Source organism: Neovison vison, chromosome 1, assembly GCF_020171115.1.
Source record: "Neovison vison isolate M4711 chromosome 1, ASM_NN_V1, whole genome shotgun sequence".
NCBI classification, from domain to species: domain Eukaryota; kingdom Metazoa; phylum Chordata; class Mammalia; order Carnivora; family Mustelidae; genus Neogale; species Neogale vison.
This window is the reverse complement of record NC_058091.1, coordinates 40531058-40557696: the sequence shown is the minus strand read 5'-3', so window position 1 is coordinate 40557696 and position 26639 is coordinate 40531058. Positions and strand designations below refer to the sequence as shown.

The following is a 26639-nucleotide window of genomic DNA, read 5'->3' as shown; positions in this document are numbered from 1 at the left end:
TGAGGATGGGGCTGCCAGGCAAATCCACTGTGGGCTCCATGTCCTCCAAGGAAGCACACCCCATTCCTGCCCTCTGTACTCAACACAACTTCAGGGTTGTGATGCTGCTTCCAGCACGGTTGGCATCCAGCCCCAAAGAGTCTCCATGACTACAGCTAAGAAGGTGTTGAGCCAACTTTAATACTAATGAGCAGTGTAGTAACGGCCTTGCAATGCTTGGCACATGGACCACTTTCTCTTCATCTCTTAGCACAAAATACACTTACTAATTATAAACTAAATGATCTGTTTTATTATTTAACGAAAGTACTAAGTGCAATGCCTTATGCCTTACTTTTTGCTGATACACATTCTTGGGTGTGTTTTTCAATAGGGAGCCAACACTCAAGTCATATAAACTCTAGGGACCGTCATTCCACTTTAGGGGGAAAAAACCAAAAAACAAAACAGAGAAGAAAAAAGAAAAAAAGAAGAGCAAGACATTTCAATTATTCCTTGACTTCCTTAGAAGGATGTCTCTATTTTTGTTTCACTCCCTTTAGTTTAGAGGCTACAGTGCGTACTATGAGTGGCTCTAAATTGCCAGGAACAGCCTTGACCACAGGGAGTCAGGATTTTGGGGTAGAACTGCACAACTGGACAACTAGATACCAGAGGTGGGTTTGGTCTAAACTGACCAAGTAGAGGAGCGGGAGGGGCAGCATTATGTATCTGGAACTTTCACAGTCCAAGAAAGAGCTTTCAGACTCAGCCACGAAGGCCCCCCGAGGAGCACAGAGACTGGCGAGGAAGTGTAGAGGTGGGCCAAGTGTGAACAAGGCTGGGACAAACCAGAAATTGATTTGAATTTGGGGACAGGATAATGTTGAGGTTTAAAAATTTCCAAGGCACTAATCAAATGCTTTTTTAAAGGATTTTATTTATTTATTTGACAGAGAGAGCGAGCAAGTGAGAGAGCACACAAGTAGGTAGAGCGGCAGGCAGAGGGAGAAGCAAGAGTCTGATGTGGGGCTCGATCCCAGGACCCTGGGATCATGACCTGAGCTGAAGGCAGAGGCCTAACCGACTGAGCCAACCAGGTGCAAATGTTTTTTTCTTACATCTTATAAAGCAAATACTGATTAGTTCCAAACAGCTACTTTCCATGGTAATGTTTGAGATGTTTCCTTGTTCGCGAACTGATTCAAATTCCAAAGTCATTCACTAAGCTAAGTAGGACAGTGACTGTAGAGCCTGCAAGGACATTTTAGTGTGCAGACAAGGAGAGGAAAACAATGCTTAGCACTTGGGGCCACAGGAGGTGCTCTGGGCAGAAAGAGTGGGCTCTTGGAAGGAGGCCTCAGAAACAATTACAGTCCCATAAAGGAAAATGCCACTGTGGCTGGCTTGCATATCCCATCAGCAAGATACTGAAGCTGGGTTACTGACAATATGAATTCATGTTTCATAGGAAGGAAAAAAAATCTGGTTATACCTGAAGGCTTCAGGTACCTGAGCATCAGGTTTTAACAGTTTGGAAAGGTAGATCATTTTATATGACTAGGGAGAAAGAAAATCAACAGATTGTATATTCCCACTTAGCTAGAACACAAACAATCAAAAAGGCGAAACAGCAGATTTTTGTGTGATGTCTATACAAAGTGCCTCCTGCTTTAAAGAGTCCCTAATGCTGGCGTGTCTGAGTGGCTCAGTTGGGTGAGTGTCTGTCTCTTGATTTTGGCTCAGGTCATGATCTCAGGGTCTGAGGTTAAGCTCCTGAGTAGGGCTCTATGCTCAATGGGGCATCTGCTTGAGATTCCCTCTGTACTCTCTCTCTCCTTCAAAATAAATAAATAAATCTTTAAAAAAAAAAAAATGAAGAGTCCCCAGTGCCAAGGAAATAAGTTTTTATCAGGGATTTGATCTAAAGAAACTTCTAGTTATGCCATATGCATTTATATTCTGATTTCCTTTAAGTTTTACTGCCTTGGTATTGTATTATGATAAGTAGTTAGAGGAATTCAGAGTTTAAAGGGTTTTTATGGATAGAAACTGGGACTCAGAGGTGGGCTAAGTGTCTTGATTAGGATCCCAGAGCTAACTGAGGGCAGGCCAGGGCTTAGGGCACGTGGTCCAGCAAGTCTCAAGATGCGGCCAATGGTCTCTGAAGAGAGACTAAATTGCTTGAGATATGATTTTCATTTTAAATATATTTTAAAATAACCTATTTTTTTTTATCAGTAAAAAACATATAAATGAAATTGCTATCAAACAGATACAGATAATAAATGAACTACAAGCTCCATCCTCTCCCCAAGATCTTTCTGGATAATTGGAAGTTTTCCAAATATTTCCAGAGAATTCCCAAGTTGGAATAAGTTACAAAGGCATTCTTGCTGCCCATCTAGAGAAGAAAGGATCTTATATTTGATGAATACCTACTATGGGATAGAGACGATGCTGAGAACTTCCATGCTCATGGTCTCACCTAGTGATGGGTTAAATATTCGCCCACTGATGTGCATGAGGAAAAGCCAACTCAGGATCACACCACAGCTGCCATTCCTTGGCCTTCTCACATTAGTTGGTACATAAGCTTCCCTCCCTACAACCAGCCCTGATGACATTATCTGCAACCAATTTGTCCTTTTGCCTCTGGTATTGGGGTCTTTCTAGTTATCTAATTCCTAGGGGAGTGAGAAGTGGTACTGGAGCCTTTCAGGTGGGTACATACAAAAGAAGAAGAATGTGAACATGTTGAGTGCTTATGCCTTCCTCACTCTTAGCTGGCCACTCTCTGGTTCTGCAGGGTCAAAAGCAGATGTTGACAAGGGACTGGATCTGGTGACCCTCCCCGACACCTGTGCCTTGTTTGCATTTTTTGTTTTTTTTATGTTGAATTTGGATGCCTTTCTGTGGAGCAGGCACTTGCCCCACCACATCCTAATGTCTTACACACATCCTGCTTTATTTATTTATATCATTTGCTAAGCTTCCAGAGGCATTTGGGTTGTGACCCCCGGGGACTTAATGATAGCTGTACTCATTAACACCTCCCATCAGAGTCATGGGGTCTCTGGTATCTTCCAGAATTGTTGTGACAAGCTTCTCAGTTGCTGTGGGTCACCGCACAACTTCTGGGGCTCCTGCTGCCTAGACGATGGATTTGAGTTGTACCTCTGGGAACTATGGAGTACACAGCCTGCACAGCTGTTGGGGGCAGTCCTAGCGTTATACACTGTAGAGCTGCACAGCGAAAACTTCTGGACCTTAACCCAAAGTGTAAGGCTGCTCAGCATTACCCTTGGTCTCATGTAAAAGAAAGGGAGCAAAGAGGATGGAAATAGAGGAATTGTATACACAGTTCAAAGGGTGACCAATTTCATGTTTTATCATTATGAACCCCATCTTTTAAGTTCTTGCAGCTTAGGCCATGTCAGCTCTCAACAGAACGGGTCCTGCTACCATCATCCCTACGGTAGCAGATATCACTGTATCCACCAAAGTATTTAAGAAACATGAGTAGGGTCTTTTCAACAGCAAGTGAGGACAGCAAGTTTGCACTTCTTAGAATCCTACTGTATTAACTGTGAAAATTACTGATTGGTTTTACTTTTCCCCCAAGCCAGGAAGGTACTGTGAATACTCTCATTCTTTTACTCTCAAGGGAAATCAAGGGCTCCTTCACCCATCTGAAAGAGAAAAATCATAGCCACGGTCCCAGTGACTCAGATCCCACATCTAGGACTGTGACAAACTTGGGCTGTCCTACTCAAAACCTGAAGAGTAAGTGAACTAGAAACTACGAGTGGCTGGGAGCCACAGGTGAGGTGAGATTCCCTGATAGAAAGATGCTCCGTTCAGATTCACGCATCCGAGAGTTTAAGTGCATCAAATAGAAACTGGCTATGCCACAAACCTAACAGTGGTGGGGATCTGGACATCAGCCCCTGAGCAGGAATGGGGCGCAGGGTCCACCTTCTACCTCCTACTTAGCCAGCTGTCTACAGGAGCAACCACACAAACAGACCAAATGACTGTACCTCCTCAGGCAAGCTGACCACCAAGTCATTTTTCGTCTGTCCAACCAGCGCCTGCCAGAAGTATTCACTGCACGCGGCCAGCACAGCCCGGTGGGCCCGGAACTCCTTCCTTTCCACGATCAGAGTCACGTCACAGAGAATATCCTTTTTCCGCTGGTCATTGAGGCCCAGGAGGATGTTGGTGCAGTGGACTGTGGACTCATACACATACATGGGGGAGTCAGGCTTCTCATCCACAGACATGCCGTTCACACCCTGAAACAAAGAAGGAAAGGCAGGGTCACCAGGGCTACCTGAGTCAGATGTAGAAGGTGAGAAGAATGTCACAGTTCCTGTGTCCCACAGACAGGAGCCAGGCAAAAAGGAGAACTGTCCATTAGCGCATTCACGTTCAGCACAATGAGCTCAGAAAACACATCTGGAAAGTCACGTTCAGTGGCTGATTTTTATCCTTCCCACTCACTGCACCCTTTCACCCCATGGAAACAAAGCCAGGCCTTTTAATAAAACACTCCAGAACATTTAAAACACATATGCACTCTAAAACTTGGTAGTTTGGATTTTGCTAGGTGACTGAAAAGGGAACGTCCACATACACATGGTTCCAATTCAAGTATCGAATGAACTTTGTGTTAAGGAGATATGAATCATTTAGAAGTGTTTGCTATGCTCTCTTGATAAAGTACCTGTAAGCTCCTAGGTTGACGTTTGGCTAAGATGCCAAGCAGAATAAATATCTAATCACAATACATCATTGACCAAGTGAAGTAAACTGCATGTGTACTAAAGGGTCAGTAGAGTGACCTATCACAATTGCCCTCCGCCACTTCAAGACAAAGCGTAACCAGTGGAATGCTGGTGTTGCTCAGGAAAAGCTCTTGAAAAGAAGTGGACTTGTTCTGCCATTATCCCAGCAGACTTGATTTACATCCTCTTTAAGGAAACACAATATATCACATTAAGAGTCATAGAAAAGATGTATTCCACAGTGAAGACTACTTTTACAAAAGGGTTCTTTGCTGCAAGAAGTATCCACTGATGTACTTGAGGAAGTCGTATCTGTAATTAATTTACATACCATAGTTTTTCAGAAATGTCTACTACTACAAATTCCAATCAAGTTTTGCTTTCCTTTTGGCTTCATTCTTATTTATTTTAATAACTTTAACCCACAATAAATTGTGTATAGTTATAGTGGGTGGTTTGATACATTTGAGCATATGTATGCAACTACGAAACCATCATCACAATCAAGACAGGGAACTCTACATCACCAGAAGAATCTCTCTAGGCCCTTCTCTGTATCCTCCCCTTCCCCCCAAAACCACAGGTCTGCTTTTTGACACACTATATTAGTTTTTATTTTCTATTTTTTATGTAAATGGACTCCTACAGATTATGTTCTTTTATGTCTGGCTTCTTTTTTTTTTTTTTTTTTAAGATTTTATTTATTTTTTTGACAGAGATCACAAGTAGGCAAAGAGGCAGGCAGAGAGAGAGGGGGAAGCAGGCTCCCTGCTGAGCAGAGAGCCTGATGCAGGGCTCGATCCCAGGCCCCTGAGATCAAGACCTGAGCTGACAGCAGAGGCTTTAACCCACTGAGCCACCCGGGCGCTCCTATGTCTGGCTTTTTTTACTCAGTGTGGTTATTTTGCAATTCATCCAAGTTGCAAGCATCAAATGGTTGTTCCTTTATTGCTGAGTAGCATTCCATTGTATGGATACAGCACAAGTTTTAAACCATTCATCTACTGGAGGGTCTTTGGGTGTTTCCAGTTTTGGGCTATTACAAATAAAGCTGCTATGAATTAGTGTATAAATCTCTGCATGAACATATGCTTTCATTTATCTTGTGTAAATTCCTAGGGGTAGAATGGATGGATCATTTGGTATGTGTAGGTCTAGCTTCTTGAGAGAGTGTCCCTGTTTTCTACAATGGTTGTAGCATTTCACATTTCAGCAGCAGGGTATGAGAGTTCTAGCTCTTTCACCTCCCTGCCACCAGTTGTGAAGCTCAGTCTCTCTAATTTTGGCCATTCTAATACCACAGTATCTCTTTGTGGTTTTATTAATTTGCTTTTTTTTCTAATGACTGAAGACCCTGAACATCTTTCGTGTGCTTATTTGCCATCTATTTACCTTCTTTGGAGAGATGTGTATTCAGATTCTTTGTCCATTTCCTCCTGGTCTGTTTCCTTATTACTGAGTTTTGAGCATTCTTTAAGTACTCTGAATAAAAGTCCTTTATCAGATATGTGATTTGCCAGTATTTTCTCCAAGTCTGTAGCTTGTCTTTTCATTCTTTTTTAAAAAAATTATTTTTATTAGCATATAATGTATTATTGCCCCAGGAGTACAGGTCTGTGAATCATCAGGCTTACACATTTCACAGCACCCACCATAGCACATACCTTCCCCCAATGATCATAACCCAACCACCCTCTCCCTAACACCCCACCTCCAGCAACCCTCAGTTTGTCTTGTGAGATTGAGTCTCTTATGTTTTGTCTCCCTCCCAATCCCACCTTGTTTCATTTTTTCCTTCCTTACCCCCCACAAAACCCCACTCTGCCTCTCAAATTCCTCATATGAGAGAGATCATAATTGTCTTTCTCTGAGTGACTTATTTCACTCAACGTAATACCCTCTAGTTCCGTCCCCGTCGTTGCCAACGGCAACATTTCATTTCTTTTGATGGCCATCAAAAGATGAACGGATTCATCAACAGATGAATGGATAAAAAAGATGTGGTATATATATACAATGGAATACTATGCAGCTACCTTTTCATTCTCTTAACAGTGTTTTTCAAAGAGTGGAAAGTCTTCAACTGATGAAGACCGATCAAGCAATTCTTTCTTTTATGGATGATGCTTTTGGTGGCATATCTAAAAAAAACTTTGCCTAAATCAAGGTTATATCTTTTTTTTTTAGATTTATACAGATATTACTATTTTAGAGTAATTATAAATGATTTTGCTTTTTAATTTAGATTTCTAATTCTTCATTGCTAGTATATAGTAATATAAATTGTTTTTGTGTATTGATCTTGTGTCCTGCAGTTTTTCCTAATTTGTTTATTAGTTCTCACAGTCTTTTTTTGTTTTTTTGGTATTAACAGATTTTCTAAAACATACATGCTGTCCAAATGAAGACATTTTACTTCCCTTCCAATTTGAAAGATTTTGGTGTCTTTTTCTTGCTTACTGCATTGGCTAGAACCACTAGTGCAATGTTGAATAGAAGTTGTAAGAAAAAAGATCCTTGCCTTGTTCCTGTTGTTATGGGAACACTTCATCCTTTCACTGTTATTTATGATGATAGGTATCAGTGCTTCATAGACGCCCCTATTGAGTTGAAGAAATTTCTTTCTATTCCTAGTTTATTGGGAATTTCTTTTTTTTTTAAAAAATCAGGAATGGATGCTGGATTTTGTTAAATGTGTTTTCTACATGTATTGATAATCACACAATTTTTTTAGTGTGGTGGTATGAATAATAGGATTGATTTTTGATATTAAATCAACTTTGCACCTCTAAAATAAACTCCTCTTGACCATAATGTATTTGTTTTGTTACACATTGTTGGATTCATTTTTTTAACATTTTGCTAAGAAATTTTGCTGTCTATGCTCATATGGGATTTTAATCTGTAGTATTCTTTTCATATATAAGTATTTAATCAGGGTAGTGATGGTCTCACAAAATGAGTTGGGAAATATTTCTTACTCTTCAGTTTTCCAGAAGAGCTTTTGTAGAATTGATATCATTTCTTCCTTAAATATTTGATAGAATTTACCTGTGAAATCTCTTTGGCCTGGAGTTTTAACTACAAATTCAAATTTTAAAAAAATTGTCAAATTCATTGGCATAAAGTTGTACATAATATTTCCTTATTTTCCTTTTAATATCAGTAGAATCTATGTTGGAGTTCACATTTCTGATATTGGGAACTTGGGTCATTTTTCTTTCCTTTCTGATCAGGTTGGGTCGAGATTTTTATCATTTTTATAAATATTCCCAAAGAACTAGACTTTTGTTAAACTGATTTTATTATTATTCTATTTTTATTACACTGATATCTGCTTTCATTGTTGTACCCTTTCTTCTGCTTACTTTAGGCTTTAATTTGCTCTTCTTTTTTATTTTTATTACCTTTTATTATTTTTTAAATTTTATTTTAACTCCTATATAGTTAACATAGTGTTAATTAGTTTCAGCTGTAAAATATAGTTATTCAATAATTCTATATATTGTATACTCAGTGCTAACCACGATACGTGTATTCTTAAACCCCTTCCGCTATTTCACCCATTCCCCCTGCCCCATCTCCCTATCTCCCCTCTGATAATCATCAAGTTGTTCTCTATAGTTAGGTATTCTTTTTTGGTTTGTCTCATTTTTTTCTTTGTTCATTTGTTTTGTCTCTTAAATTCCACGTATTAATGATATCATATGGCATTTCTTTCTCTGACTTATGTCACTTAGCATTAGACTCTCTAGATCCATCTATGTTATTCCAAATGGCAGATTTCATTCTTTTTTATGGTTGAGTAATATTTCATTATATGTATATATACACACCACATCTTCCTCCATTATCTAGTGATAGACATGTAGGCTGCATTCATAATTTGACTATTGTAAATAGTGCTACAATAAACACAGGGGTGCATATATCCTTTTGAACCAGTGTTTTTGTATTCTTTGGGTAAATATCCAGTAGTGAAATTACTGGATCATATGGTATTTCTATTTTTAAATTTTTGAGGAAACTCTATAATGTTTTCCACAGTGGCTACTCCAGTTTGCTTTCCTGCCAACAGTGCAAGAGGATTTCTTTTTCTCCACATCCTTGCCAACATTTGCTGTTTCTTGTGGTTTTGATTTTAGCCATTCTGACAGGTGTGAGGTGATATCTCATTGTACTTTTGTTTTGCATTTCCCCAATGATCGCTGATGGTGAACATCTATTCATGTTTGTTATCCATCTCGATGTCTTTGGAGAAATGTCTGTTCATGTCTTTTGGCCCATTTTTAAATCAGATTTTTTGTTTTTTGGGTGTTGAGTTTTGTAAGTTCTTGTGCTGGTGTGAGGTGATATCTCATTGTAGTTTTGTTTTGCAATTCCCCAATGATCACTGATGTTGAACATCTATTCATGTTTGTTATCCATCCCGATGTCTTTGGAGAAATGTCTGTTCATGTCTTTTGGCCCATTTTTAAATCAGATTTTTTTGTTCTTTGGGTGTTGAGTTTTGTAAGTTCTTTATAGATTTTGGAACTAATTCTTTATTAGATAAGTCATTTGTAAGTATGTATCTCCTCCCATTCAGCAGGTTGTCTTTTAGTTTTGTTGACTGTTTCTTTTGCTGTGCAGAAGCTTTTAATTTTAATGTAGTCTCAATAGTTTAAATTTTTGCTTTTGTTTCCCTTGTCTCAGAAGACATATCTAGAAAAATGTTGTTATGGCTGATATCAGAGAAATTACTGCCTGTGCCCTCTTCCAGGATTTTTTACAGTGTTGGGCCTCACATTTAGGTCTATAATCCATTTTGAGTTTATTTTTGTGTATGGTGTAAGAAAATGGTTTAGTTTCATTCTTTTGCACTAGCTGTTTCAGATTTCCCAACACCATTTGTTGGAGAGACTGTCTTTTTCCATTGCATATTCTCACCTCCTTCATTGAAGATTAATTAACCATTAATTTGCTTTTCTTTCTCTAGTTTCCAAAGGTGGAAGTTGAGTTCATGATCTAAGATCTTTCATCTTTTCTTTTCTTTTTTTTTTTTTTTTAAAGATTTTATTTATTTATTTATTTGACAGAGAGAGATTACAAGTAGGCAGAGAGGCAGGCAGAGAGAGAGAGAGGAGGAAGCAGGCTCCCTGCAGAGCAGAGAGCCCGATGCGGGACTCGATCCCAGGACCCTGAGATCATGACCTGAGCCGAAGGCAGCGGCTTAACCCACTGAGCCACCCAGGCGCCCTCTTTCATCTTTTCTAAGAAAAGTTTTAATACTATACATTTCAGTCTAAGTACTGCTTTAGCAACATCTCACAAATTTTGAAATGCTGAGTTTTGATTTTCATTAGTATTAAAATGCTTTCTAATTTCCCTTTCTCTTTCTTTCTTAATGTATAAATTATTTGAAAATGTTATTTAGTTTCCAAATGTTTGAAGGAGTTCAGATACCTTTCTATTATTGTTTTCTGATCTAATTCCATTGTGATCAGAGAACAAACTTTGAATGACTTCAGTCCTTTTAATTTTTGGACACTTGTCTTATATCCCAGATATAGACTATTTTGGTAAATATCCCATATGCATTTGAAAGAAATGTGTGTTCTGTTGTTAGCTGGAGTGTTCTGTAAATAACAATTAAGTTAAATTGTATAATCAGTGTTCAAATGCTCTGTATCTTTACTAATATTCTCCCATCCAAGTACTAACCAGGCCCGACCCTGCTTAGCTTCCGAGATCAGACGAGATCGGGCGCATTCAGGGTGGTATGGCCGTAGACTTTACTAATATTCTATCCATGGGTTCTGTCAAGGTATTAAGGAGAGTCACTGAAACCTCTAACTATAATTGTAGATTTATCTATCATTTTTGCTTCATGCAGTTTGAAATCCTATTATTAGATGCATACATGGTTAGAATTTTTGTTTTCTTTTAATGCATTTATTCCTTTATCACAAAATGACCTTTTAATTCCTGCAAATATTATTTGCTTTGAAATCTAATTTGTTTGATATCAATAGTCATGTCAGCTTTTTGTAATTAGTGTTTAGCATTAGTGTCAACATCTTTTGCCCTACTTATCCTTTTAATCTATTTGTGTCTTTATATTTAAAGTGTATTTCTTGTAGGCAGCCTATAGTTGAGTGTTGCTTTATTAAAAAAAAAAAAATCCAAGGGTTGCCTCAGTGGCACAGTCAGTTAAGCACCAGATTCTTGGTTTCAGCTCACATCATGATCCCGGGGTCAAAAGACTAAGCCTCACATCGGGCTCCACTGGTTAAGACTCCCCCCCTCCACTCCTGTCTCTCTAAAATAAATCAGTCTTTAAAAAAAATCCAATCTGATCATTTCTGACTTTTAATTCTAGTGCTTATATCACTTGCATTTAATGTTATTGTTGACTTGGTGGGGTTCAAATATGCCATTTTGAAACTTGTTTTCTCTTTGTTCCATCTTTCTTTGTTCCCTTTTCCCTTACTCTCTGTTTTTATATTAACAGTATTTTATATTTATAATTCAAGCTTATCCCCTTTATTGTCATGTTGTTTTGTTATTTTATTGGTCACCTAGGGTTTGCAGTATGCTTCTTTAAATAATTGCAATCTATCTTTAAGTGATATTATACCACTTCGTGTAGAATATAAGAATCTTACAATATCATGCCTCCATTTCTCTCTTCTGGTCATGCGTTTTACTTCCACAAATGTTATAAATCCCACCCTACCTTGTTGTTATTTTTATTTAAACAATGATCTTTTATAGAGATTTAAATAGCAAGAGAAAACGTAGACACCCATACCCACACATTTTTCTTCTGCCTGAGTACTTCTTTTAATATGACTTGTAGTGTGGCTATATTGGTGTCTTAGTCAGCCTCAGATGTTATAGCAAAATAGAAGAAACTGGATAGCATAAACAACAGAACTTCTTTCCCATAGTTCCTCAGTCTGGGAATTCCAAGATCAAGGTCCCAATTAATTTGGTTCTTTGGGGAGGGCTCTTCTTGGCTTGTGGATAGCTGCCTTCTCACTGTCTTTGCACAGGGAAGAGGGAGAACTCTAGTCTCTCTTTGTCTTTCTATAAGGATACTAATTCCACCCTAGGGGCTCCCTCCTCATGACTTCACCTAAACCTAATTGCTTTCCAAAGGCCCCATCTCCAAATATTGCATGGGTTTAGGGCTTTTGGAGGTGGACATAAGCATTGGTCCATCATTGTTGGCGATAAATTCTTTCAGTATTTGTTTCTGTTAAGAAGTCTACTGCCAGGGTGCCTGGGTGGCTCAGTGGGTTAAAGCCTCTGCCTTCAGCTCAGGTCATGATCCCAGGGTCCTGGGATCAAGCCCTGCATCAGGCTCTCTGCTCAGAAGCCTTTGAAAATGTCATTGCACTGTCTCTTCATTTGCATGGTTTCCAATGAAAAATCTGCCTTCATCCTTATCTTTGTTCCTCTATATGTAATTTTTTCCCCCTTCTAGCTACTTTTAAGATTCTTTATCACTGTTTTGAGCAATTTGATTATGAAGTGCTTTGATGTAATTTTTTCATGGTTTTTGAGCTTTTTTGAAAGGGTGGGTATAGTTTTCACCAAATTTGAAAGCATGTCAGACATTATTTAACTACCTAAATGGAGACTATCTGAAACCGCCCACAGCTCACAAATGCTCTGTACATTTTTCTTTTTGGTAGTCTTCTCTGTGTGTTTCATTTTGGACAGTTTCTACTGCTAGGCCTTTAAGTTCACTAATCCTTTCTTCTGCAATATCTAATCTGCCATTATTTCCTTTCACAGTAATTTTCATCTCAGAAATTGTGGTTGTCATCTCTAAAAGTTCCATTTGGGTCTTTTTATATATCTCCCACAACTTGCTTAAGATATTTAATCACTCCTTTAACTTCTTGAACATTTGGAATACAGTTATAATAACTATTTCTGTCTGTTAATTCTAACATCTGTGTCAATTCTGGTTTAGTTTTGATTGCTAGTTCTCTTCATTATGAGTCATATTTCCCTGCTTCTGTGCATGCCTGGAAAGTTTTGATTGGAGCCAGACATTGTGATTTTACCTTGTTAGATGCTTGATACTTGTGTGTTATTAACATTCTTAAACTTTGTCCGAGGACTCAGCTGAGTTATACAGCAACAGTTTGCTCCTCTAGGTTTAGATTTTGAGATCTGTTAGGTAGGAAGAGCAGCATTTAGTCTAGAATTCCTTTTTCCCCACTACTGATTCAAGACTCTTCTGAGTATTTTACCCAATGTCCCTTGAATTATGGGTTTTCTAGTCTGGATGCCAGGAACAGGTATTATTCCTGATCCTCTGTGAGCTCTGAGTACTATTCCTTCTAATTGTTTTGGGTCTTTCTTTCCTCATTTTTGGTATTTTTCTCACACACATGTGCTAATGAGTACTCTGCAGAATATTTAAGGGAAACCCTCTGCAGATCTCTGGAGTTTTCTCTCTAACGCTCTCTCTTCTTTACTACTCTGTTTTCTGAAGTGTAGCCACAACAGTCTCTCCTGACTATTAGCTCTGTCTCCTCAACTCAGGAGTCAGCCAAGATCTTCTTTGGTTTATCTTTCCCCTACCATTGTCTGGAAACACTCTCAAAACAGTAAGCTGGGCTCAGCTTGTTTTTCCTTCTTTTAGGAAATCAATGTCCTTTGTTGCTTGGTGTCCAATGTCTTGAAGAGCATTGTTTAATATATTTTATTTATTTTTATAGTTGCTTCAGGTGGGAGTAAATTTAGTAACTCTAGTACCTGTCACTCCATCTTGGCTGGAAGGAAAAATCCTGGATTTAGTCTTTATGTTACAGTTACACTGAAAAAATTACAAACAACTATTTATCACTTTGCTGAACATATAGTGTAAATTTTGCTCTACTATAAATGACGATTTATAATACCTAGCTTACAAAAATATTTTTGCAAACAAGAACTTTTAGTTCTTTGAATTCCAATAAAACATAAAGTATCTGTAAGTTTTATTATCTGGAATCATTTTTTATGCAAAAGGATAGCATTTTAAGTGACACAATTCAGTTACAATGACCATAATCCACGGAGCAAGACTGAGTTTGCATGGCTTCTGTCTTTATGACTAGCTAATTGCTGCTAAAATCTTTTTTTACCTAGTAAGAAGAACAATTTTTTTCCATTTTCTCAAGATTAAATGATTATTAAGAAAGCACACCACATTGTACAGAAATCAACATTATTTCCCTTAATTCTGTGCATCTGGGACTATAAAAATGTCACTGTCCCTGTCCTATATCTTCATATTAACATTCTTAGGTCACAATAATAAGTCTTCCCAAAGGGGACCTTCTGGAAAACAAATTATTTCCTTGGCTCGTATTTCCTTCTTTTTACAGCATGCACCAGAATTCTACCCAAGAAGTATATATATTGGGGAGTATTGAAGGGATCCATCAGCAAGCTCAGTTGTTGACAGTCATACGATTAGAGACAAACACAAAGGGATAGGTCGATACTGGCAAAAAAAAGTCTTGTAACAGCTTGGGAATAACTCCTCATTTTACTTATGGTGGAAACCCCACTGTCCAGTATATAGGTATTGATGAACCAGGCTAGTGAGGGACAGAGTCACAAATAAATGATGTCACCTAGGAGGTGAGATATAAGAGTTGCAAAAAATTCTAGGGTACCCTCTTCATGTGGAGGGCACATGAGTTACAAAGCCCACAGTACTTGGATTTTCTGCCAGTGATATGTACCACAGATCTCAGAGTGATCACATGGAAGGAATGTGTGATAAGAGTAGCAGCAGAGCGGGCCACCATCTCTCAAGACAACCTTGATGACTTGGTTGAAGGAAGGTGTGACTTCTTCTTGTACATTTCCAGGGCCTAAGTCCTGTAAAACTTTACCATGGACCACAGTTCCAAGGACTTCTGAACTCAGTCTTGGAATTAAGCCTGTGAATAACCCATGTTTCCCATTGATGTTCACAATGTGCTGAGCATAACAAAATAGACCTGGACGCTGCATACTTGCCACCCCAAAATATTTCATTCTATTGTTGGGGGAAGAAGCTCATATCCCACTTGGATGGATACCTTCATGTACATGAGCTGCTAGAACAGGTTGGTGAGACCAGAGCCCAGGAGCACCTGACTGGTCCTGACTGCCAGGACGGCATACAGAGGCCAAAGACAAATATTTCCTATTCTGGCATCTTTTACATGAAATATTTTCAGGATTTTCTTATCTCCTATAGGTGGTCTCACGTCTGATTTATTTTTTTCATTCTTAATTAATACTCTTCTCCTATCACGTTTAGTTTTCACGGTCTTTGGAAATTTATTTATTTATTTATTTAAAGTCCCAATAGCTTACATGTAGCAGGCAGTACTCAAAATTAGGTGCAGGGGCGCCTGGGTGGCTCAGTGGGTTAAGCCGCTGCCTTCGGCTCGGGTCATGATCTCAGGGACCTGGGATTGAGTTCCGCGTCGGGCTCTCTGTTCAGCGGGGAGTCTGCTTCCTCCTCTCTCTCTGCCTGCCTCTCTGCCTACTTGTGATCTCTCTCTGTCAGATAAATAAATAAAATCTTTAAAAAAAAAAATTAGGTGCAAAAAGTAATGTTCTAGGGGCGCCTGGGTGGCTCAGTGGGTTGGGCCACTGCCTTCAGCTCAGGTCATGATCCCAGAGTCCTGGGATCGAGTCCCGCATCAGGGTCTCTGCTCAGCAGGGAGCCTGCTTCCCTCTCTCTCTCTGCCTGCCTCTCCATCTACTTGTGATTTCTCTCTGTCAAATAAATAAATAAAATCTTTAAAAAAAAAAAGTAATGTTCTACAAGGTAAGTGGTATGCGTAACTCATAAAAGCAGGAGAGATCTCATTTTTCCAAGAGAAAAAAGAGATCTCATTTTTCCAATCCATTTATGGGTAACTAATATTAATGTACCTCCACCAAGAAGAGAGAAGCTTGCTACAAAGGATACAAAGCCTTAAGTTCTTTTGTGAAACATGAAATGAAAGAAAGTCAAAAGAGAAATGAAAGTGAGGAGCAGAGGAAGGAGGAGTATACCTGGGATCTAGGTCTTTTGATCCAGCTCTGGCACTGACCAGCTTTGCGGATTATGGATAAGCTGCTTAACTTTCTCTGGAACTGCTTCGATATTTATAAAACAAAAAGTCTGAACTAGAAGATCAGCAAAGTTCTTACATATCTATAATTCTCTGAGTTTTAGACTCTATAAAAGAATCTAGTTGGTCACAGGCGGTGGGTCACCATCATCGTAGTTGAAAGAAGCTAGCTTTCTTTGGCCTTCTAAAGACCTTTCATATAACCTCTCCTATTGTTGTTGATGTTGCATGGCTTAAAAGAAACTGCCTCCGCAGAGGTGGTTACAGGTTATGGGATGGACAATATAAAGGAAAAAACCAAGACCTTTTGGGAGAGAAGGAACTAATACCTCAACCCTTGCTCTCACAGGTTCCAGGTTAGGAAGATCCGTCTGGATAGGCCATGATATCCCTGAGTAAATGGAGGAGAACAAGTAAGTCCCTTGAGGTGAAATTACCTTTTGGAAATGGAGAATCCAGATCTAGGAAGACATTTTGGTATAACATGTGGTGCTAATGCCATTAGCTCTTTCGATCCTAGACATCCTAGCCCATAGGTTTGTTCTGGGAACCATCGCTGAGTAAGGGAGTATAAGCTAAAAGAATTATTGCACCTGGAAACCCCAGTATGAAGTTCCACTGAGGTCTGAACAGGGGCCTGACTACTACACAGCAGCCCTGGATGAGAGTCTACACCACCAGGCGGGGAGCAGTCATTAATAGTGGTGAAGCCAAGGCAGTGTAGTGTGTGGGCTCTCAGATTCCAGTTCACAAGGAAGATGGTTTCATCCTGGTCTAAGATATCTGGGAGGAGGGGGCCTCATGGAAGGATTCAATACCCTGCAATAGGGCAGGTTTGGGAAAATAAAGGGGCTATGGTGATGGATGTTCCTTGAGTCGATGAAGAGGCTATGATAGTCACATGAACACGGACATCTGCTTTTTGGGTTAAACCTTCCAGAAAGTTTTAGAAGACACTTAAAACAGATCATATCTGTTCATCAAATGGTATAATCTAAAATCTATAATTCCCATGAAGCTGTTGCTAGACTTTAACCTGTCTGAGGATTTTCTTGCTTTTATTACATTATTCCTGGATAATCCTTCCTTATGCCATGCCAGCACCACTCTCTTCCTCTTGGCCTTTACATTCCTATGGGATCTTATCACACCCCTCCCTGTTGGCCCCTCTTCAAGCATAATGGAACATACTGTTTCTTCTTCTTTTAGAAATCAGTCAGCCCTTCTCATCCTCCAATTACCATGGGTGCTCTTCTAGGAACTCCCTCCAACTTGTCTGTTTTTGACTCACTAATATCAACCTGAATTCCGTTTCTCCTATCACTGCATTATGTCCCATTAAGTTTTTTCTTTTCCACTTGCTTTGCTAATATTAATTAAAAAACACCCCCCGCCCAAAGCAGCAAATCCTGAAATCTGCAGCAGGACCCATGGGATCTAAGAATGAAATACTTTGTAGTGAGTAACAGAGCCCAGAATAGCATGTAGGAGTCTGACAGCCAGTCTTTACACTAAGCATTAGACAATGTGTTAAAGTGTGTAGACATTAGCTGAAATCAGATTGTAAGGAAGCTTTCCAAAGGTTCTGATTTGGGTTTTGGCTGGATCTCATTCTTCTTTTTGTAGGCCAAAAAACCCAGCTGCACATGTACATACACATATACCCCAATCATCTTATCATATGGTTCAGCAGTAAAAGTTAATTACTATTATTTTCTCATAATATGCTCATTCTTTTAAAAAAAAACCTACACAGACCACAACTCTTATCAGAGACATAATATTAATGAATACAGACTTGCTTATTCATTTCCTCATTCAGTCTTCATTCATTATTGGTTTATACTCAGAAATTAAAATATCTGACACTTAGTTCTGAAGGTTAAAAGTATAAATCAAAAAACCAAAAAGAAAAAAAGTCTACAGTGGGAAATGTGAGAAGCTGAAATTCACAAAAAAGTAGAATGTTACGTTTTTCAGACAACCTGTCATGTGTAGAATGGTTCACATGAAAAGAAATGAATATGCCTTGCAGGTAATGAAAAAGACCAAATTATAAACCATTTCATTTGAAATTCCAACCACATTTCCCATAGAAACAGGGCATTAAGTAAATACTTCTGTGAATCACACACTAAATTATTTAGTAATTGCTGAGTAAATTCCTGTCCTTATCAAGCAAACTTTTTTTTTTAAAAAAGTTATTTACAATGAAACTATAAGTGTTAGTTTTTATAAAAGAAATTTATCAAGTCTATAGAAATTTTAGAGTGCATAGTGGCATTAAAATTACTAAGTTATTGCTTTTGGATTGGAAACACTTTTCAATCGCATCAAGACTCAAACTTCTTACTTAAAGTGGATAGCAATCCAATTTTGATATTTTATAATGGAAAACTGCAGTGCTTGTCATTTAATGTCTCTAATGCCTTAGATAGCTAGAGTAAGGGCCTGACATTGAGCAGCTAAAACGTTCCGTGTTCTTTATTTACTCAAACACTCCATCTGCGTGTGTGCTCGTCAGTGCCAAGGGAACTGAAATTTAAGGCTGCTGTTAGAAGGAAGCACTTGCAATTGTATCATCAAATCCTTAATAGCTCTGAATGGTTCTCGTACTTTAACATAAACTTCCATCTTCTTTGACCTTTTGGGAGGAAGTTCAATTTATTGACACAGTTTGTGACAATGGTTTTTACTGTATAGTTGAAAGAAAAAACATAAAGAATTTAGGGACAATGATCATAAGCCCCAATTTTTGGGTAATTTTTGTTGCTGATGTTGTTTCACTCATTAAAAAAAAAAAAGACCAAAATAAAAAATAACCCAAGCTTTCTTTAAATATCTCACAATAAGACAGCGACAAGGAGTCACACTTCTATGATTAAATGTGAACTCTATGGAGAGGCAGGCTGTGACGCGGAGGCTGAGCTAGAAGTATTGGAATGTAGGTAGGAGACAGTCCCCATCAGAACACCACCAGCATTTTTCACAGAGCTAGAACAAACAGTTCTAAAATCTGTATGGAACCACAAAAGACCCTGAATAGCCAAAGCAATCCTGAAAAAGAAAAGCAAAGCATCATGATTCCAGACTTCAAGCTATATTACAAAACTGTAGTTGTCAAGACAGTATGGTACTGGCACAAAAACAGACACACGGATCAATGGAACAGAATAGAGAGCCCAGAAATAGACCCTCAACTCTATGGTCAACTAATCTTCGACAAAGCAGGAAGGAATGTCCAATGGAAAAAAGACAGCCTCTTCAACAAATGGTGTTGGGAAAATTGGACAGCCACATGCAGAAAAATGAAACTGGACCATTTCATTCTCTTCACACCATACACAAAAATTAATTCAAAATGGATGAAAGACCCAAATGTGAGATGGGAAACCATAAAAATTCTAGAGGAGAACTCAGGCAGCAACCTTTTTGACATCAGCTGTAGCAATCTCTTATTAGACATGTCACTAGGGGCAAGGGGAACAAAAGCAAAAACGAATTATTGGGGCTTCATCAAGATAAAAATCTTCTAGGGGTGCCTGGGTGGCTCAGTGGGTTAGGCCGCTGCCTTCGGCTCAGGTCATGATCTCAGGGTCCTGGATCGAGTCCCGCATCGGGCTCTCTGCTCAGCAGGGAGCCTGCTTCCTCCTCTCTCTCTGCCTGCCTCTCTGCCTACTTGTGATCTCTGTCAAATAAATAAATACAATCTTTAAAAAAAAAAGATAAAAATCTTCTACATAGTGAAAGAAACAATCAATAACACTAAAAGGCTGTCTAGGGAATGGGAGAAGATATTTGTAAATGACATACCTGATAAAGGGTTAGTATCCAAAATCTGTAAGAGCTTATTAAACTCAACACCCAAAAAACAAATAACCCAGTTAAGAAATGGGCAGAAGACATGAATAGACAATTTTTCCAAAGAATACATCCAGATGGCTAACTGATCCATGAAAAGATGCTCAACATCACTTGCCATCAGGGAAATACAAATCAAAACCATGATGAGATACCACCTCACACCAGTCAGAATGTCTGAAATGAACAATATAGGAGACAACAGGTGTTGGTGAGGACGTGGAGAAAGGGGAACCCTCTTGCACTGTTGGTGGGAATGCAAGCTGGTGTGGCCACTCTGTGGAGAAGTATGGAGGTTTCTCAAAATGGTATGGAGTTTTCTCAAAAAGCTAAAAATAGGACTACTCTATGATCCAGCAATTGCACTACTAGGTATTTGCTCAAAGGATATAAAAATACACATTCAAGGGGGCACCTGGGTGACTCAGTCAGTTACGTGCCTTACTCTTGGTTTCAGCTCAGGTCATGATTTTATGGTCCTGAGACTGAGCCCCTCCTGCTCTCACTCTCTCTCTAAAAAAAAATATAGAGATGCCTGAATGGCTCAGTTGTTAAGTGTCTGCCTTTGGCTCAGGTCATGATCCTGGGGTCCTGGGGTCAAGACCCACATCAGGCTCCCTGCTCGGTGGGAAGCCTGCTTCTCCCTCTCCCACCCCCATGCTTGTGTTCCCTCTCTCATTGTGACTCTCTCTGTCAAATAAATAGAATCTTTAAAAAAAAAATACATTGAAAGGAGTACCTGTACCCTGATGTTTAGAGCAGCATTATCAACAAAAGCCAAACTGTGGGAAAAGCCCAAATGCCCATCAACTGATGAATGGATAAAAAAGATACAGTGTACACACACACACACACACACACACACACACAGAGTCATCCTACGCAGCCATCAAAAAGAATGAAATTTTGCTATTTGCAATGATGTGGATGGAGTCAGAGTGTATTATGCTAAGCAAAATAAGTCAGTCAGAGAAAGACAAATACCATATGATTTCAGTCATATATGGAAATTAAGAAACAAAATAGAGGAATATACGGAAGGGAGGGGGAACAAATCATGAGAGACTCTGAGCTACAGAGAACAAACTGAGAGTGGATGGAGGGAGGAGGAGGGGATGGGCTGGACAGGTGATGGGCATTAAGGATGGCGGCACTTGTTAGGATGAGCCCTGGGTATTTTATGCAAATGATGAATCAAGGCACCATACTCCGGAAACCAATATTGCATTGTATGTCAACTAACTGGAATTCAACAAAAGAAGAATAGTGGCAGCAGGCCATAGGTGTTAATTTAAAGATAATAATGAATTAAAGACATATTACACATCTACCAAACTGGAAAGAACTAAAAAGTTCAGCAATTTCAAGTGTTTGTGGAAATGTTAAGCAATGGGGACTCACACATATGGACCAATGATGATCGAATATTTCCATTCCTGGGTTATGTCCAAGACACTACTGTATGTCTGTTAACAGGAACTCTGTATTAGAGTGCCCACAGCAGGGGCGCATGGGTGGCTCAGTCAGTGAAGCGGCTGCTTTTGGCTCAGGTCATGATCCCAGGGTCCTGGGATCGAGCCCCACATCAGGCTCCCTACTTGGTGGGGAGTCTGCTTCTTCCTCTCCCTCTGCCTGCTGCTCTGCCTACTTATGCTCTCTATCTCTCTATTAAATAAATAAATAAAATCTTAAAAAAAAAAAAAAAAGTGCTCACAGCAGTGTTGTTCAGCATCCCTCCCAATAGAAACAATACAATGTCTGTCAGTAGCTGGATGAATAATCACACTGAAGCATATTCCCAGATTCATACATTGGGAAGACACAAAGCCCATAAGAGCCACATGCAACAACATGAATGATTCTTACTAACCTAATGTTGAATACTGAGTTAGAGAAGTAAGAAACAAAATAATAGCATATAATTGGATTCCTTTATATCAAGTTCAAAAATGGGCAAAAGTTAAATATCTAAGGATACATACATAGGTGATAAAACTATAAAGAAAAGACTCAGAACAGAGTTTCCATCGGTGGGGAGACAGTTGTTATATCAGCCAGTGGTACTGTGGGGGGGGCGGGCTCAGGGGTGCTGTCAGAATGTTCTATTTCTTTTTTTTTTTTTAAGATTTTATTTATTTATTTGACAGAGAGAGATTACAAGTAGGCAGAGAGGCAGGCAGAGAGAGAGAGGAGGAAGCAGGCTCCCTGCCGAGCAGAGAACCCGATGCGGGACTCGATCCCAGGACCCTGGGATCACGACCTGAGCCGAAGGCAGTGGCTTAACCCACTGAGAATGTTCTATTTCTTAACATTGGTGATAAGTAGCTGTGCCTTCACCTTGTGTTAAATTATACCTCGGTCTCTGCACTTTGCTATTATATAAGTAAAAAAACCGTCCAGCTTGCTCCAAATTAAAGATTGTAGTAAAGGGTTAACAGCTCAAGTTACCTGCCTCAGGCTGTATAACTTAATCATGAAAGTCCTAGGGTGGACTTTAGGTTTCAAATAGAAACATACAAAATCTGCAAAAATGGGCCAAATATGGGGAGGAGGCCCTTCAGGTGGTGGTGAGAAATCTAAGCCTGGCTTCTGCCCCAGAGCAGGACCCTTTTCAGAGACTTTGGGTTTCATCTTCTGTTGTGAAATCCAAATCATTTCAAGGCACTTCCAGGTCTGTATCTATAAAATGAGGAAACAGATGAGGTGACTTGCAAGGCGTTGCGAGTTCTAATTTCTATGATTCCATGAAAGGACAAAGGCTTGAGGAAAAACCTGAAACACGAGCTTCTCTACCTACAGTTCTTGAGAAGGCTGTTTCCGAGAAGTTAGAGGTGGTCAAAAAAACAAAGCTGTCTGGAAGGGAGACATGCCATCATGGCGGGGGGTGGTGGTGCGGGGGTTTGGGTAAGCCTGGTGGTGGGTATTAAGAAGGGGGTGTATGGCATGGAGCACTGGGTGTGGTGCATAAACAATGAATTTTGGAACACTGAAAAAAAATTAAACTAAAAAAAAAAGGAAGAAGAAGAGAGGAAGACTTGCCCAATAATGGTGCGAATTTTTCCATCTTATGAATAAGTCAACCCAAAGAAAGGATGAAGCAATGGAACACAGTGCTCAATGGTACTGAGAAGTAGTTCACTTTGCTCTCTTCTCACTCCTCTCCCTGAAAACAGTGCTCTGGTCAGGACATTCTCAGAGGCTGTCTCACCGATGCGGCTATGGAATGAAGGAGGGCGTTCGTGGACTCTTCCTGTCTGAGTCCCCACCCAGTAACAGCACGTGAGACAACACTGCCTGGGGCCTGGGGGGGAAGCTACTGGCTTGGGTTTAACACGAACATAGAGCCTACACTGTCAAAAAGTAGATGAAAGAGATTAAATTCTTTGAAATTGATGGGTGAAGAGGACTCCACGCCAGGCTGTCCAAGATGCAGTTATTGTTAGTGGAGGCTGGCAATGAGGGAGGGGCATGTGTATGGTTAAGGGAGGAGAAGGAGCAGGCAGAAAACGTGGAATTAGGGATTGGCAGATTAGGATGTGCGGCTCTGTGAGCACCTACTCAGCTCCTCTTTGCTATATGTTGCCGCTTGTTTTTGGTTCTTTTGTGATAACCCACCAGCGAAGGGTGAAGCCGAAGTCCCCATTTATTCTGCTGGGGTAGGTCCTTTTCTACCCTTGACTCATTTTCTTTTCTATCTTGTCACTTCCAGTTTGTCTCCCACACTACCTCTTTGTCTCTGGGTTCTCCATTTATATTCATTTCTCATACATCAATCTCTGCTTCCTATTAGCATTTGCTTCTTGCCTATTAGGAGTTAGAGGACAGAGAGAAGTCATTTCTTTTCTACATTTTTCTTTATCAGGGCATCTGTGGGAAATAGTTTCTCCCGGTATCCCCTTCCCTTGCCTTCTAGCCAGAGAATATTCCCCTAGAGCTTCGTGCTGCTAATGTGAGAAGAAATTATGAACAGTGATTAGGAGGCTAAACGAGGGTGGTGGGACCTATTTACTTCATTAGGTTCCTTCAGGGAAAAAGCCAGGATGGGGAACCGAGAGATAAGGGTTAATACTAAAAGAATAAAAGATCCATTTGACTCAGAGCAATCTTCAGTCTGCCTGGATTCTAGCAGACACCCTTCTCCATGGGGAAATCATTACAGAGAAATGACATGCAAAGTACGCCAAAAAGCTTCTGAGTCAAACCAGAGGGAGGATGACTCAACGGATCATGTTACGTTTTAATAGAAGTCGCTGCAGATCCGTACCCAGTGCACAGTTCAACACGGGGTGTGCACCCCCTCCCCAAAACTTCTCCATCGGGTGGGAGGGGAGTTCCCAGAGCCTGACAGAAATTATTCTGTCTTAGATAAGAACCAAGTCAAAACTCACAACAGAGAATCAAAGACTAAGAAAAGACAACAGATAGTCAAATGCAGAAAAAAGGGGAGACTGCAAGTGGGTCTGATTCCAACGGCAGCATTACTGTCAAACCCAAGATTGTCAAAAACGGAACTCGGTAATTAGTGGACTTCAAATCTGATGTCAGGGAGGGGAGGGAGAGGGAGCGGCAGAGGGAAGCCGGGAAGGAAGGAGGAAGAGAAGATCTATGTGTTATAAATTTAAAAATGTGGTCTGTAGAATTAGCTTCAAAAGATACCATGTCATTACTGCCAGAAGTTCACTGCTAGGTCAGTGCCAACACTCGGCTTGCGCGTCCATCCAAGTCAAGAAACCCCGTCAGGGCTGCCAGGGCTCCCAGCACATTTTCTGAGCTAGTTTATCACTGGTAGTTGCTAGTTAAGTGCAACCCGCCAAAGGCAAATTTATCTGATGGGGAGTTCTGCGGCTAGAGGCTGGACTTAGGGTCAAATCCAGATCTGATGGTCCCTGACGATGATCTACGGCTCTGGTTCTGGGGCTGTTCATCCTTGCGGTCTCTCTCAATGCTTGCCTCGCTTCCTGGGTGGGCACACTGCTTACAGGTGGGGAAGGAGACAGAAGTGAGTTTCCAGGGCGCCTGGGTGGCTCAGTGGGTTAATCTGCTGCTCAGGTCATGATCTCAGAGTCCTGGGATCGAGTCCCGCATCGGGCTCTCTGTTCAGCAGGGAGCCTGCTTCCCTCTCTCTCTCTCTCTGCCTGCCTCTCTGCCTACTTGTGATTTCTCTCTGTCAAATAAATAAATAAAATCTTAAAAAAAAAAAAAAAAGAAGTGAGTTTCCAAGGCTTGGCAGATATACCGCTTTCATAGAAAAGGTACTTAATAAAAGGAGACTTGTTTCTTTCATGTAGTAGCGTCTTTTGGACCTCATGATTCTGTTCCACAACACCATCCTCTCTGCAGGGACGCAGGCTGGAATGGATGAAGTTGAGATTGCAAGACAGTTCAGCTGGTGAGTAAAACAAAACAGCTCCTCACCCATGGCAAGCAGCATCTCGTCAAGGCAGAGGAGTCCTCTGGCTCAAGGGTCATCTTGGGAAGTGCTTTGGGAAAGGTTTGGGAGTTTCTGCCAAAGCCTTGGCACCCTCGGTCCTATTTTTCCTATTTAGAAGTAATTAAAACCATGAGGCTAAGACCATTGGTTGGCAGTGTGTTGAATTCCACAACCGGTAATAAAAGCTCTTGGACCATCTGTCACAATACAGGAGATCGAACGGAGGTGGAAGAGGAACACACAGGTGAAATGCTCTCCCGGGAGTCTGGGGAGAAGGCAGGTCAGAGGAGAGAGAGAGGGGCAGCGGGGGAGGAGGGAGAAAGGATGTGCTCGGAGCCTTCCAAGTACCTGTCTGTTCCTTGGCAGCTTCTCAGAGTGATGATTATGGTTACCAAAAGGCAGGTCACAAATGCTTCCGGACGTCGAGTATGCTATTTAAAATATGAGTCCTATTTTATGATTATACCAGCACAATTCACAGACAGCATTTGTACCCCACAGGATATGCTTCAGATAAAACAAAGCGTATGAAAGAAGAAATTATTTTCTAAGTCACTCATTATAAACAGTCAAAACTGCAGTGCGGCGGGGGAGAAAATACCCTTTCTCCAAATGGTAAGAAAGGGGTCTGACAAGGGCCAGCCCTTTAGCCACATGCTACTGGAGAGGCACAGAGAAGCCTCCAGAAGCACCAGGCAGGAGGAGACTTTCTTGACTCTACCATGTACTAGTTTCCCATTTCTTTTCTCATCTCTAGGGAGAGGAACCTCCTTTGAGTCCCTGCTCCTCTACCTCCTTGGAGACCCTTTTTGAGTCCCACTTCCTAGCTGTAGGGCTTTGGGTATGTTAATTAGATTCTGTAATCCTTGGTTTTTCCAAGTGCAAAATGGCTGGGAAGCATAACAGATGAAGAGATAAGGTATTTAGGACGGCCTTTGTTTTACAGTAAACACTCCACAAATAAAGGCTATGATGAAAGGAAAATTCCTTTCTTCATACATTATATAAATCTGTAATTCTGCACAGGCTGAGTTTCTTACAGCGAGGCAAACCTGGACTGCACGAGGAAGGATGTATGTCTGCGTTTGCCAGATTCGCCTGCTCAGGCTTGGGGAAAGGCCAATTTGCTTGCTTTCCATCCATCCATGGCCTGTGAGAAAATAATAGGACAGTGTGTGGGATCTGGCACTTTCTGGCAACTTGGGCCATGGCATCACTGCAGCCTTCCCTCTGTAACATCCCACCGTGACCATGAAGGTCAGAGAAGGCCATAGATCTGAGGGCTCTCTGAGAAGGACAAAGCACTTCGCTTGCATCAGGAATTATCCTCCCCACCGTTTGACTAATTCTACACATCATTATATCAAGACTGTCTGCTCTTATGGGCACTTAACCCTGATATATTTCTCTTTCATGCCAAGAGAAAGCATCTGGCAGATGGGGGACTTGCACTGATTCTCATCTCATAGCATT

The 26639-nt window shown here is 40.3% G+C and overlaps 1 protein-coding gene and 1 pseudogene across 1 annotated transcript in view; both read right to left on the bottom strand.

Annotated features, from left to right (window-relative positions):
* Window positions 1-26639, bottom strand: part of BACH2 (BTB domain and CNC homolog 2) — a 363936-nt gene that overhangs the window by 77201 nt on the left and 260096 nt on the right. The window contains exon 4 of the mRNA XM_044245496.1: window positions 4023-4277. Coding sequence (XP_044101431.1) covers window positions 4023-4265 — 243 coding nt within the window. The 5' untranslated portion in view covers window positions 4266-4277. The remainder of the gene's footprint in view (window positions 1-4022; window positions 4278-26639) is intronic.
* Window positions 14043-16360, bottom strand: LOC122918562 (annotated as a pseudogene).